At 44.4% G+C, this 14,831-nt stretch overlaps 1 protein-coding gene across 11 annotated transcripts in view; it reads right to left on the bottom strand.

Moving 5' to 3' along the window:
- Positions 1-14,831, bottom strand: part of GATAD2A (GATA zinc finger domain containing 2A) — an 89,242-nt gene that overhangs the window by 37,573 nt on the left and 36,838 nt on the right. For 8 of the 11 annotated variants that reach the window (XM_030540214.1, XM_030540215.1, XM_030540206.1 and 5 more), the window contains one exon: positions 630-901. In XM_030540214.1, the coding sequence (XP_030396074.1) occupies positions 630-892 (263 nt within the window). In that variant the 5' untranslated portion in view covers positions 893-901. Of the gene's footprint in view, positions 1-629; positions 902-6,570; positions 6,715-14,831 lie in introns of those variants that run through there. The other 3 variants (XM_030540211.1, XM_030540213.1, XM_030540212.1) reach the window with 1 other exon arrangement.

Below are 14,831 nucleotides of genomic sequence, written 5' to 3'. Positions count from 1 at the left end.
ACACCAAAACCACTTCCCTTTTTAACAGTCAGAGACAAGCTATCCCTCCTTACCTTTATCACCCACACGATTATGGACACAAGAAGCCCTTACCACATGGAAGTAATCTCTAGAGTCAGCTGCTCAGAGAGAGAGTGCGCCCCCTTTATGGTTTGCATCCACTCCTTCACTCAAGGTCATATTTGCTCATTTCAGTAATTCATCTTTTACAGCTTCTGCTACAATGGCAATACTGATGGGTGGAACAAGCAACAGCTACTTTTTTTTCTTTAAAAGCAGCAAAGAATCCTGTGGCACCTTATAGACTAACAGACGTTTTGGAGCATGAGCTTTCGTGGGTGAATACCCACTTCCTCAGATGCACCTCAAAAGCACATTGTTCTTTTTTTCTTTGAGGCTACAGCACCATGGCTGATCTTAAGAGGGATGCTAAACTGAAACACAAACCAACCCGTTTCAGAGGTAGAGTACTTACTTCACTCTTTTAGTCATCCAATAGATTAAAATGTCCAAAAGTCTATTCCAAGTGTTAATCTATAGAGCTATTCAACAGGCTATTTCCCCACATTTTGTTGCACAGGTAGGTCAACTATGGACACATAAACAGCAGTTTCTAGGTAGCCACTCACCTTTTTGAGGTACTCATGTCAACAGGTTCCTCACCTGTCTGCACCTCCACTTTAATAGTTGCTTTTACCTCCCCTCCTTTTAATAATCCTTGGACTTTCCCAGCTCCAGGATCAGTCTTTATTTTAATGTCACCTTCAGTCTTTAGGTCTGTTCCCAACAGTCCTTTGTCCATTTTAATTTTTTTACTGTCCACGTCATTTTGGGTTATTTCTCGTTCTAGTGCTCGCTTCTGACTTCGTGTCCTGCATGCTTCCTCTGTCATTGTGAAGCTCTGGGGGGAAAGAAAAAAAAAAGGGCGGGAAGAAATCAGTAAAATGCATTTTGAGAAAAATCAATCAACTGTTAAATTCAAAAAAGGCCAAGATAGGATAGGGCTGCAAAAGAAGAAATCCTGAAAGAGCAATTAAAGTATTGCAGTGCGCTTACTTACCCTATCCTTAGAGTAGATTTTAGTCTGAAGTTACTATGGAGTTACTCAACTCTTTTTTATTTAAAGCAACTATAGTTGTAAAATGTAAACTCTAAAAATATCTCCTAACAGAATGCAGGAGATTGTACAGGAATGCAACTGAAACAAAAAAGTTTGGATGTTTATCAAAAAAGGGGGAAGAATTTCTTTTTATTTGCCACACATGCAAATGAGGCAATTTTTTTCTTTTTTAATCTAGGATTAGAGGTTTTTGGGGGGGGATTTCTACCATGAATTTCTTAGCACTTGTATCTGATTGCAAATTTCAGGAATTTGACATTGTGAGGAAAGAACTACCATGCCCTGAGTGAAGAGAATCTCTTCCATGTTTCCTTATACTTTGCCACTAGAGATTAAGGCACTGCCATTGTAATATTTAAGTTGATAGTTTCTTCTGTCTTAATGAATGAGCCAGGCTTTTCCACTCGCTGCACAGGAAGTGCTTAACTCCTGTGGGATCACAGTTAACTCGTTGTATGCCAAAGTCACAGAAACTTTAGCTTTTGGTGAGCTTTGGCATTTCAGTCTGCCATTTCACTGTACCTGCAGACCCACATCTGAAAAAAAGCTGAGTCAGGTTTTGATCCCATGACATCACTGGGCTTCACATGACCCTTCCCAGGATTCAGTCTGAGAGACAAAGCACTTTCTAGAAAACCAGCCTGAACCGGTTCCAGACAACAAGCTAAAGTGTTGTTAACCCTCACAGAGACACGACAGCAGAAGCAGCAGCAGCAGCAGCAGTGTGTCTGGAAGACTGCTGCTGGCATTCCAAAACACAAGTCTGGGAGAGCATCACTGCTCTTAAAGGGAGAGTGCTTTTAATTTCACATTACAACACAGCAGTGCATCTGTTATTCTGCTCGTCCCATCACTTCAGGGAAAGCACAGCATTCACTTTTTAAAAGATCATAGCTCTTAAAAGTAGCTTTGTTTCTTAGATTAAATTAAGCACAAGGCCAATAACTAAAAGTCACTAACAGAACTTAAGCTTTTTTTAAAAAAAAAAAAAAAAGTCTAGTGTGTTTGGAAGTCAGGGACAGTGGAGTAGTTATACCATATCATTTATTTCCTGTTCTAGTTTACACCTCCTGTTCCCATCAAGTCACGGTCCTGTATCTACAGCATACCAGATTGTCATTTCAGACAACTCTATAGGAAATTTTATGCAAGCAAAAAGTAGACTCAAGTTTCTTTACATAAAACTTTTGTTTTGAGACAGCCAAAAATATTCATTTATATTAACTGACATCAACTAGTCCACAATAAGGCCACATTTAAACTAAAATCTTTAAAAGCACATTGTTCTTCAAACAGGAGACAGGTTGGGTTAACGTTAGTGTTCATGAAAGTGAGGGACTAACAGCACTGTCCAGGAAGAAAGTCAGGTGTTTTCAAGATTTTCTACATAGCTTAGTCAATATACCTTCATTCTAACCTGCAGCAATCCCTGCTATTCCAGTTCTGGACCTCTCCATACGATTCTTCCAAAGCATCCTAGTTCTTGCCTGCAGCATCCTTATTGCTCCACTCTGAGTAGCCCATGAACACTCTCACAATGATGCCACACACACACACACACACACACACACACACACACACACACACACACAAAAATGGTCCCACTAAAGCTTGGTCTATGCTTAAAATGTTAGGTCAGCGCTATGGTCAGTCACTGATGTGAAGAAAAAAAAAACAACCCTCCCCCTCCCGACATAGCTATGCTGACCTGATCCCCCAGTGCAGAAGACAGCTTCTGTTGATGGGGTTAATTTTGTTTGGAGAGGTGGTGGTTGGTCCTACACAGACCAAAGGGGTGCGTCTATGTCACAGGGTTATGCCGGCATAGCTATGCTGGTAGTTTCCATTGTCCAAACAGCCTAAGATGGCACCACTAAAAATCTTATCACCAATGACCCAAAGCAAGACAAATCTGAACCCAGACCTCAAGACAGAAGGCCACTCTACTAATCCAATGTATTGTCTAGTCTGCTTATACTAGAGTTTTTGTTTTTAATGTAAACATGCTGACTTTCTTGGTCAGTACTTTAGAACAAGTGTACTCATTTTATTGGCAATCTGCATTATAATAAGGAAGGCTTATGAGTATTTTCAATTTTTTTCTTATTCTGTAGTCTAGTAAAGCTGGAAGTGTTGCAGAGCTATGGTGTCACATAATTAAACCCTTGTGCCAGTGAAGCAGCAAGACTAACTCCAAAAGTAATCTGGACCTGATTTTTGGAGAGAGATTGCTTTACATTCCTCCCAGAACTTAAAAACACAAAGATGGTGAAATAAGGGAGTGGGAGACAGGATTCATGGCTCTGAATGACAAATCAAGACTCCCACCTCACAGAGACCAAGAAAGTTAAAAATCTCTAGCAGATCCAGTCATACCACATGCTCCAAGGAAGGGCTAAGGCAAAGTGTCTAGTAGTTAGAGCATGGGACAAGGAAGCAGGACTCTTAGGTTCTATACCCAACTCTTACATGGACACATTGCATTCCTGTGGGAAAGGCACAACCCTCTCACATGGTCTTCTGTCTCTCTAATACTCATAATACATATGGATCTGGAAGCAAAGACAGACAAGGTGGGTGAAGTAATATCTTTTATTGGCCCAACATCTATTGGTGAGAGAGAGACAAGCTTTCAAGTTTACACAGAACTCAAGAAGAGCTTGAAGGCTTGTCTCTTTCATCAGCAGACATTGGTAAAAAAAAAAAAAAAAGGATGATGATATTTCACTCATCTTGTCTAAGATCATGAACCCTACATGGCTACAGCACTGGGGAAAAAACACAAAAACCACCACACATGCCAAACTTATGAGTATGATATTTATCCAGCTCAGAGGGCATCTTGATACTGAATGTCAAATACTAAAAAAAGTGTAAAATTGTTATTATGGCTGAAGAGACAAATGAGACCATTCAGTGGAAACAGCCTCCTCTTGCATATAAACCCCTCTTTTGAAAATGAGGAAGCTCTCTTACCCACAGCCCTCTCAGCCACAGGTGTCCAGTGTTGGAAATTGGACACCAAAAGTCTGCTTTTGATAGACATTGAGTGCCTGCAGCTTCCTTTGACTTCAACTGAGTTTTCATTGCTCAGCACCAGTGGAAAAAAAATTCAGGCCCCTATATTATGCTAAAATATACTCCAAAATGTTCACTATTTCAGTTTTCATCTTCTCCAGTTACATGATGCGGGTAGGTAAACCCAAGTGTGTTGAACAGCCTTTGTGATTCCACAATATTTTAAACGTCACACATGAATCCTCGTTCTGCAAATGCCACAGTATATTTTTAAGTTCTGCTTCAAGTTCCATGCATTATTCTCTATGGCATGTAATACCATAAGCAACAAAAAGAAACTCAACTCTGTCATATCTGCACTTTGTGAACTCCCTTGATGCACCTGCCCCCATATATTTTAGAACAGAATTCAGAGTCTTGGTTCTCAATTTGTTAACAGCTTTTAGATTAGATTAGATCTAGTTCAGAGACCACCTCATTTCTTCTAACCCTCCAGAATAGATACACTCCAACTATCAGGTGCTGGGGGCAGAGTGTTTTACATGGTGGACCTCCCCATGCAACATCTCACTAACACCTCAAATTGAACCCAAACCTGACAGTGTCCCCATCAAAATGGGAGATTCACCTTTTCAAGGAAGCTTTTCCCAGTATTTTGTTCTGCACGATAGATACCTTAGACCAGCGGTTTTCAAATTTTTCTGCTGGTGACCCCTTTCACATAGCAAGCCTCTGAGTGTGACCCCCCACTTTATAAATGAAAAATACTTGTCAGCCTCCACCCCAAACCCAGCAACTCATGACCCCCCTACCTCCCCTGTAATAACCTCGCAACCCCTTGAAGGGACCTGACCCCAGTTTGAGAATCCTGCCGCAGACATTCAACCAGGCCCAAATTCCCTTTTCGTTTACTGAACCCACTGCTTCCATTTTTTTTCTTTAAAAAGAAAAGATCACATATATAGATTCTCTCTCACTTCCAGAACTACCCTCATACAGGGCTTAAAATCACAGATCCATTTTCTAGCATGGATGGGACTTTAACTGTGGCCACTAACACAGAACTAAGTTTTAACTATTTCAGGGAACAAAAACTGTTATAAATGGTTATAAATGTAGGCCGGACTTGTATTTAGCTTGGTATGGGAAGGAGGGAAAGGAAATAAATCAGGAAAGGTTTCTTTAAGAAACTGAAGAATATAGTTTCCCGAGGAAAGAGGTAGAAACCCATAACTTGAGTAGCGAGTCTGTAAGGAACAATCCTGCAGGAGTTTGAAGGAATGATGGAAAAGACAATCAAACCACAATACAAAAGTATATCACCTGTATGTTTTTGATAAAATAATACACAGTGAAATTGTTTATTTTGACATTAGGCTTCAGGTTAACATGCAGTTGAAATAAATTGGCAATTCACACTTTTCTGAGCTATTGTTTCAGTCCGTTTGTAGTCTTTTTGGATAACAACAATGCATCTTTTTACATTGGGATAGTTATTTCCCCAGCACTAAGGGCTAGAATTAATTTTTTTTCTGAAGGGTTAGATACATAAACACTAATGGAATCACCAGAAGTGCCAGACTGTTGGTCCAAGTCACTCTGGACTGTAATAAATTTACACCATTCAAATGTATTTTGAAAGATAGAAAGGGAAACTAGGATTACACAGAAGTTCTTCTCACTCTCTTGCACATATGCACAGTGCAAATTTGCACACAGAAATCCAACAGCCCTTTCACTGAACTGTCCAAAAAACCTGACACACAAGATGGGTGAAGTAATCTCTAAGGCCTTGGCTACACTGGTGCTTTACAGTGCTGCAACTTTCTCGCTCAGGGGTGTGAAAAACACCCCCCTGAGTGCAGCAAGTTCCAGTGCTATAAAGTGTAAACAGAGCCCGAGTGCAGCTCCCAGCGTTATAAGCTAATCCCCACAGGGAGGTGGAGTACCTGCAGCGCTGGGAGAGCTCTCCCGCAGTGCTGGTGCCGCGACCACACTCGAACTTCAAAGCGCTGCCATGGTAGCGCTCCTGCTGCAGCGCTGTACAGCTGCAAGTATAGCCATACCCTTTAGTGGTGAGACAAAACCTTTAGAGCTTACAAAGAGCTCTTCTTCAGACCTGAAGAAGAGCTCCAAAGCTTCTGTTTCTCACAAACAAATGCTGGTCCAACAACAGATCTTACTTCGCTCACCTTGTCTCTCTAATATCCTGGGGCCAACACAGCTACAGAAACAAAATATAAAATAAAAAAAGGTCTTTTGGATCAGAAATCTATTTATACTTGTAGGTCAAATACCATGCCCATCTATGGCACCAATAGCATTCCCACTGGCAAAGACAGCAACAGAAATGTTTCCTGGAACCTGCCAAAAAGTTCTTCCCCAATCCCCTTCCTTCCAAAAAACAAAAACAGGAAAAATACAAGACAAACCTGGTTTGAATCAGCCTGTGTCTTTTCCAACATGGATGTGTATGACAGACTCCTATCACATACTGCCCAGAATGCCTCCCACTTGCAAAGATGACAAAGGATTGCGAGATCCTGGAACAATTATCCGCTCGCTTTCTTTTGCCACTGTAGGGGAAAGTGACAGAACAGGAAAAAGTAGATAAGTTCCAGTTTAAGACTTGGGAAAATTGTGCTTTCCCCCCCTAGATGTGCAGTCCAGCCAAGAATAACCAGATTCCCAGTGACAATAGTTTAGTATACAAAGGTCTCCAAATAAAATCCTGAAAGACTTGAGCTAAACAAGCATACATCCGATTCAGACAGGTGGGGAAAGAAATCAGAACTTTGCTTTGTTATATTCCAAGACACACTGCAAATGAAAATAAAAATTGTCCAGTTAAAAGTGGTCTGATCTGCTTCCATAGTTTGGGAACCTGGCCAGAGCTTACTTCCAAAAGTTCTCTCTCCAGGTGGCAGGCAAAACAAAGCAACCCACACCACCACCTCACACCCTACATAACCCACTGGACCCTGCTAAAACGCCAGCCCATTTTATGGAGGATTTCCAGATTCACACTAGTTGTAAACAAGACCAAACCACACTCTGGCCAAAATCTTTCAAGCTTCTAACAAGTATCAGTACAGTCACATCTATGCTACTAACTGTGCAAACTGCATCAGAATATGGCTGCCAAAATTTGTATATCCCTTGGCTGCATGCATAGGTGCTGTGTGTACTCACCAGGAGTGCCTGTGTTGGTGTAAAGTACTCTGCACCAAAGGTAGGTATCCTAATGTGTCGTGCGCAACCATCTGGGCACAATGCCTTTCCGGATATTTTTGCAATGTATTGTGGGACAGAAGTGACTTGTCCAGAGATCTCTGGGAGCTAGGGATCAGATTCCCAGCATGCAACTTTCTGCATCCATAACACCATCAATAATCCCCCCCTCCCCTTTTTTGGGGAGGAAATCCCACAAACCCAGGCAGCACTTTTTGGTGTCTGCCATCTCTGACAGAAGCACAGAGCTCTGCACTATTCTCGTGAACACTGCAAATACAGGACACACTAGTCTCTAGTATTTGCAGACCTGCAGGAAAAGCCACAATAATGTGGGACATGAAGATTTTGCAAAGGATGTTTTTCTGAGACACAAAGAAAGACAATTCAGGATTGTTGTTGAGGTTGATGGAGCAGCTGCAGATGCTAAAGGGCCACTTCTGGACCCAAAAAAATGAGCACTGACTGGTGGATCACATCGTAATGCAGGTTTGGGATGATGAGCAGTGGCTGAAGAACTTTCAGATGCTAGGAAGCATCCATGTGCCAAGCCCACCCCAGCCCTACAGCGCATGGACACCCAAGGAGAGCTGCACTGACCGCGGACAAGCAAGCGGTGATCACACTCTGGAACCTTGCAACATCGGACTACTACTGATCAGTGGGAAATCTTGAAGTTGGAGGATCCACAGTGAGGGCCATTATCCAAGCACGTAGGGTCATTAGTCATCTATTGCCATGCAGGATTCTTCAACTCTGCAACGTGCAGAAAATCTGGATAGATACACAGCAATGGGGTTCCCAAACAGCAGTGGAGCAAAAGATGGCACACGTATCCCTATTTTGGCACCAGCCCACTTTGCCAGACTACCTCAACACAAAGGGCTACTTTTCTATGGGTAAGCAAGTATTGGCTGCTCACAAGGGATGTTTCACCAATCTCAGCGTGGGCTGGTCAGGGAAGGTACATGACACTCACCTCTAAGAGCACAGGACTCTTCAGAAAGCTGCAAGCGGGAACCCAACCAAGGGGATCACCACTAGCTATACTGAAATAGCTATAGTGATTCTGGGGGATCCAGCTTACCCTTTATTCCCCAGCTCACAAAGCTGTACACTGGCCACATCAACAGCCCCAAGGAAAGATTCAGATAGCGGCTCAGTATATGCAGAATAACTGCTGAATGTGCTTTTGGTAGACTGAAGGGATGCTAGCAGTGTTTACCTGCTAGAACTCAGCAAGAAAGATCTCTCAATGGTTACAGTTGCCTGTTGTGTCCTGCATAACACCTGTGAGGCAGAGGGGAAAGCTGCCATCTGACTTCCAACAGCCAGAACAAGGGTTATTATAGAAGTCTGATGTGGAGCTATGTGGCTGAGGGAGGCTTTGAAAGAGCACTTCAGTGGCCAGCTGCATAGTGTTGTGCGCTGGAGTGTTCTGAGCCTGGAGTTCTGGGTGCTGCTAAGAACTGTGTAGTGTTTGCTGTATGTGCATAAGTGACTGGGTATTTTCCTGAAGCTATGAATTCTGTGGTGCTTGGTGTGCATTTACAAGTACTGTTGTCTTTGATAATCACTATGAATTCTGCAATATTTGTGGTGAATTAGTAAAGATAGATATAAAGTTCTATTTTGGGGTAATTAAATTGAGTGGGGAAAAAAATTCCGAAATTCAATACACAAGAGCCCCCACAGGTAATGTTATACATTTTTTAACATAATTAAAAGGGGTGATCCTTTTAAATTTAGACATTTATATCCATTTGAGTACACAAAAGTAGCTGTATGTGTAGCCACAACGGACACCTGTGTTCTCACAGGTCAGTATGTGAAGCTGTGACTTTCTTTGCTGTCCTTCAGTGTAGAGTAGTAGGGGGCACGGATGGGTCCCTTGATACCATATGGTATGTTGGTAAGGGAAGGGAAGAGGTCTAAGGACAATGCTCATGGAGTTCTTCAAGGGCTGCATTGGATGGAGAGTTTGGGAGCATTTGGGTTTGCTGACTGAGAAGACCCTTTATGCCCTGGTGCATTTCCCTCCCCTTGCCCTGCTGGGACCTTTCCTGTCCTCTTGATCTTTCTTCATTCTATCAGTCATGCCAAGCCCTTAGTTCAGAGTCTGATGCAACACTGTTTTGCAAGATCCTGCGAGCCAGGTCCTCCCTAATCCTATTCTATTCTTTCTCCTCCTCATGGTCATGTGTTCTGTGAGTGGAGGGGGCATCCACCAAGCCATAAGCTGCTGATAAAGACAGACAGATGTATCACTGGATTTACAATCAGTGGAAAGAGAAAGTAAGTTTCTAAACTCCCTTTTCTTGTAAAACATAAGAAACGCTTATTGACACTTCAGCTCTGGAGCACCGCAGCACAGCACCACTCTGCAGCTCCAGCCCCAGCTATGGTACCAGGATCAAGGGATGATGTGGATTTTCTGTTGCAAGACGCAATATGATTTCAGTCCCTATTCCATGGATAGGGCTATAGGGCAACGGCACTGAATATTTGCACTATTTTCCACGAGCAGTGATAATTTTAGCTGATCTCTCATTCCTCAGGGTCACAAAGGCACAAAGAACACAGCTGTTATTGTCATCCTGAAGCTGCCCGGGCCTATATGCCACTAGCTTGTTTGCAGCAATGGTGCCAGCTGAACTCATCATAGAGTGGCATGGCAAAGTATCCTACCATAGAGGAAGAAATAAGGCAGTCATCTCTAGAAACCTTCAGGAGAGGATTACAGAGTATCCCCATGAAAGTTTCAGAGATTTCTCAGGAGGATAAGAGGAACGTACCTAGGCACATAAACAAAATGTTCTGCATTGCCCACTCCACTTAACCCAACAGGGGGAAATGAAAAGCAGATACCAATTCTACCTCTTTCTTGTACCTCCATGTCTTCTCCTATGACTAAAACAATTAAGAATTGATACCTTTGGTTTGTTAGCTTGGGGGATGGGCTGGTGCCATCTTTAAATTTGATCACTACAAGAAAAAAAACAAACCAAAAAAACAAACACATACTGGAGTTCCTCCATGTTTGCCTGATGGGACTGGCTACACAGTGGGAGAGCCTCAAACAGGTCCTGGTTTGCAGCATGGCTGGAGTCCTCCACCATGTCTCCCCCCAACTCCCTTTCTCATTGTTTGCAGTAAGGGTCTCTGGGTCAGGCTCCTCCAAAGTATCCACAGTGGTCTGTGGGGAGCTGGTGAGGGTTTCTGCCAAATACGGCATACGGTTCCTTGTAGAAGTGGCAGGTCTGCAGTGTAGGGCCAGATCTGTTGTGCTCCCTTGCCTTGCGGAATGCCTGGCAGAGATCCTTTACTTTTACATAGCACTGCTGCTGATCCCTCTCACACCCCCTTTGCCTTAATTCCCTGTGCAATCTGATCCTAGATGGACATGTTTCTACAGCTGGTCCATTGCTGTGCTTGCAGTGCCTCCTCTCTCTGTAGGCTCAGGAGATCCAATACTTCCGGTCTACCCTGGGTAGGAGCACATCTTGTATGTGGAGCTGGCCTGGTCGGTTCGGCAGTTGTCCACAAGGGTGAGCTACTGGATGTGAATGCCAAAGTGGGCAATCAGGAAAGGTATTACAAAAAACATGTGAAGAGGGAGGAGTTAAAGGGTGGATGGAGTGGCTTTTGGTGTCTCTGACCCTTGGGCAGTGGAATTTAAAGTTGTGACAAGTGTGGTCAGTGTCAGGGAACAGGGCATTGCGAGACAGCTCATGGAGAACTGTTAGGATTGACACAGGTCATGCAGTGTCTATATAGTACTTCCACTGTGTCAATCTCAGTAGGTCATCCATGGCTCTACGCCAGAGGTAGGCAAACTACAGCCCGTGGGACTGTCCTGCCTGGCTCTTGAGCTCCCAGCCCCTCCCCTGCTGTCCCCCCCAAGAAGCATGGAAGGGGAGGTTGGATGAGTCGGAGGTTCTAAGGGGTGCAGTCGGGGGCAGGAAGTGGGAGGGGGCAGGGGCCAGGCTGTTTAGGGAGGCACAGACTTCCCTACCCGGCCCTCCATGCAGTTTTGGAACCCAGATGTGGCCCGCAGGCCCAAAAAAAGTTTGCTCACCCTTGCTCTACACCATTTGGGGAGGTGGTTTTACTGTGTCACTAATCGAGTGCTTGTGTCAGTCAGTGACAAATTTGAGTCTAGGCATACACATACATAGGTTGATTGTAACTCACCTTGTGTCGACATAACTTGGTGCTGTGACTGTCAGTTTTCTCAACAACGCAAACTTTATGTAAAAGGGCCTGTATGAGAAAGTTCAAACTGCACCTTTTCTATGGCAACTTTGTTCTCCTTTGCCAAAAAATGACTTGTAAATAAATCAGCCTAGAACTAAGAGAGGGATTTTTTTGGGGCTAGAAATACTTCGTGGTTTATTTCAAACAATTCTTTGGAACCGATGATATTTCTTACTCCTCCTTACCTCCACTAACACAACTGGCAACTCAGAATTAAAATTGCCAAAATTGAAGGAGTTAAGTAACCAACCCATGTAATTAAAGTAGATAAGCAGACCAGCTGAAGTATCAGGTGATGTGCAATTTGAAGAACATTCTTCAACAGTGATCAAATATGACAGAGAAAAAGCATTAGCAATTTACTACTATTGAAAGTAAAGAAGTCACTCCCAATTTTTCCCCATAGCATGGACTATATTTTCATAGGCTGCCTGCTTCTTCCCCCACCCACTCATGATCTCAGAAATCATCCTCTTCTCCCATTCACAACCTGTAACACCTATAGCAAGTACAGTAATTACTTGTACAGAAAGATAGTAAGCCTTTTTAATCTGTCTTTTAGTCCAATTTAGCAGCTAGAAAGGAGCAGAAACTGGCACCACACAAGCAGCCAGTTCTCCATAAGCCACCAGAAAATGTGCTGCAGATCTTCTGTTGCCCATAGACCACAACTTAGGAAGCTCTGAAGTAAATAAATCTGCCTGCGTCTGTGTAACTTTGTTACTGAACAGGTGCATAATTCAACTTTTCTTAAAATGATTTTTCAAAAGGCAATAAGTCAAAGTGATTTCTCCTCCACAGACTGCCTTCCCTTGAAGGGTACTGCTCTTTAAAATTTGTGATTTCAAGGTTAGTCCAGTCATCAGAATACTCCGTTTGCATAACCTCAGCAGAACAGCAAGAGTACACCACTCTCAGGCTACATAGGTCAAGTTCTAGAAGTATACCACCATCAAGCACCAACTGAAAGACCACAAGAGCAATATGCAGTGCCATTTTTGTCAAACCTGACCTTGTCATCAACACAAGACTGATGACCAATAATAATGACACTGAAGTCCTGACAGCAGACACTGACAGCATTTCCAGCATGTCTGTCACAAATTGCAATGGAAGCAATTCAAGTTCGCTAGCCCACATAACCTCTAACATAACAAAAACAGGTGATCAATGGTGACCCTAACCGTCAGTGTCCAATGGGACTATAGCATAATTAATGAAAATGGTGAACTAGTTGAGTTGTAGGCAGATGCACACCACACATCTCGAAGAACTCCAGTTACGGAACAAGTAACTATCCTTTCTTCTTTGAGTGATTGCTCGTGTATTCCACAGTAGGTGACTCCAAGCTGTATCTGATGGAAGTGGGTAGGCGTTTAAGGGTTTCCAGGAAGTAGTACTGCCCTACCAAACCTGGTGTCATCCCTCGCTTCAGAGACGATCACATAACGCGAAGAAAATGTGTGGACAGAAGACCACGTGGCAGCCTGACAGATGTCCTGCATCAGGACGAGGGCTATATAGGCAGCCAACGAGGCCTGAGCTCTTGCTGAGTGCGCCCTGACGACTGGCGGCAGGTGAACCCTCACCAGGTCATAGCAGGTGCGTATGCACGAGGTGATCTAGTGGGAAAGGCGTTAGGTGGAAATTGGTTGCCCCATCATATGCTCGGCCTATGCAACCAACAGCTACGAGGATTTCCAGAACAGCTTGATCCGGTCCAGGTAAAGGCTGGTGCACTACGCACATCGAGCATGTGAAGGCGACGTTCCTCATTGGAGAAATGGGGCTTAGGACAGAGCACTGGAAGGAAAATGTCCTGTTCTATATGGAAGGCATGAGGAGTGTGGACGAAGCCAGACCTTATCCTTGTGGAATACTGTATATGGGGGTTCCAAAGTCAAGGCCCTGAGCTCCGAGACACATAGGGCTGACATGATAGCTACAAGGAATACTACCTTCCATGACAAGTGGGACCAGGAACACGTGGCCAAGGGTTCAAAGGGAGGTCCCGTGAGACAGGATAACACTGGGTTTAGGTCCCACTGTAGAACAGGGAACCTAGCACACAGGAATGAATGGTCCAGGCTTCTTAGAAAGTGGGAAGTTACAGTATGAGAAAAGACCGATTGGTCCTGCACTGGTGGGTAGAAGGCCGATATGGCCGCCAAATATACCCTGAGAGAGGCGGGAGCTAGTTCTTGGGTTTTAAGGATAATCTGGAGCAGTGCAGACGATGGGGAGGTTCCCCGCTCTGCCGCCTACCTAGAGAAACTGGACCACTTTGCTAGGTACGTCTGCCATGTGAACGGCTTTCTACTTTCCAACAGGACTCATTTGACATCCTCTCAACACCTCCCCTTCTCCTCATCTAACCACTGAGCAACCACGCTGTCAAGTGGAGCGTGGCTAGGTTGGGATGGAGGAGGCAGCCTCCTTCCTGGGAGAGGAGGTCCGGGAGAAGTGGTAGCCTCAGTGGTGGGGTGGGTGGGCCACTAAGAGGTGAAGGAGGATCCTGTACCAGCGTTGTCAGGCCCAGTCCAGGGCTATAAGGATAACCCACGACCTGTCTGATTTTAACTTTTTGCAGGACCTTGCCGATCAGGGGAAAGGGTGGGAAGAGATAGAAAAGCTGGCCTGACCACTGCAGGAGGAAGGTGTCCGAGATTGCCCCCTTCCCCACCTCTTCCCTTGAAGCAGAACTGAAGACAGCGCCGGTTCTGGTCAGTTGCAAAGAGGTTGACCTGGGGAACTCCCCACTCTTGGAAGAGCTGGTGTTTGACCGCTGAGTGGTCATACTGGTAGGACAAAACCCCGCGGAAGCGATTGGCTTGCACACTGTGGATGCCGGGTAAGTGGAAAGCTCGCAGGGAGATATTGTGGGCTATACAGAGTTCCCATAGGCTCAGGGCTTCCAGGCATAGGGCCAAGGAATGAGTCCTGCCTTGCCTGTTGATGCAGTACATCGCAGCAGTGTTGTCCATAAGGACTCTGACCACCTTCCCGCAAAGGTGCATGCTGAAAGCTACGCAAGCCAACCGTATTGTCCCTCCACATAAATGTCAGAGAGCTCAGGGCAAGGCCAGGGCCAACCATCTTTCTTGGGTTTGAATGTTCCCTATATGAGCTCCCCCCATCCCAGATCCGAGGCATCTGACACCAGGTCTAATGATGGGGAGGCTTCCTGGAAAGAGATCCCCTGTAG

The sequence above is a fragment of the Gopherus evgoodei genome, chromosome 22, assembly GCF_007399415.2.
Source record: "Gopherus evgoodei ecotype Sinaloan lineage chromosome 22, rGopEvg1_v1.p, whole genome shotgun sequence".
In the NCBI taxonomy this organism is placed as follows: domain Eukaryota; kingdom Metazoa; phylum Chordata; order Testudines; family Testudinidae; genus Gopherus; species Gopherus evgoodei.
This window is presented reverse-complemented; position numbering and strand designations above follow the sequence as displayed.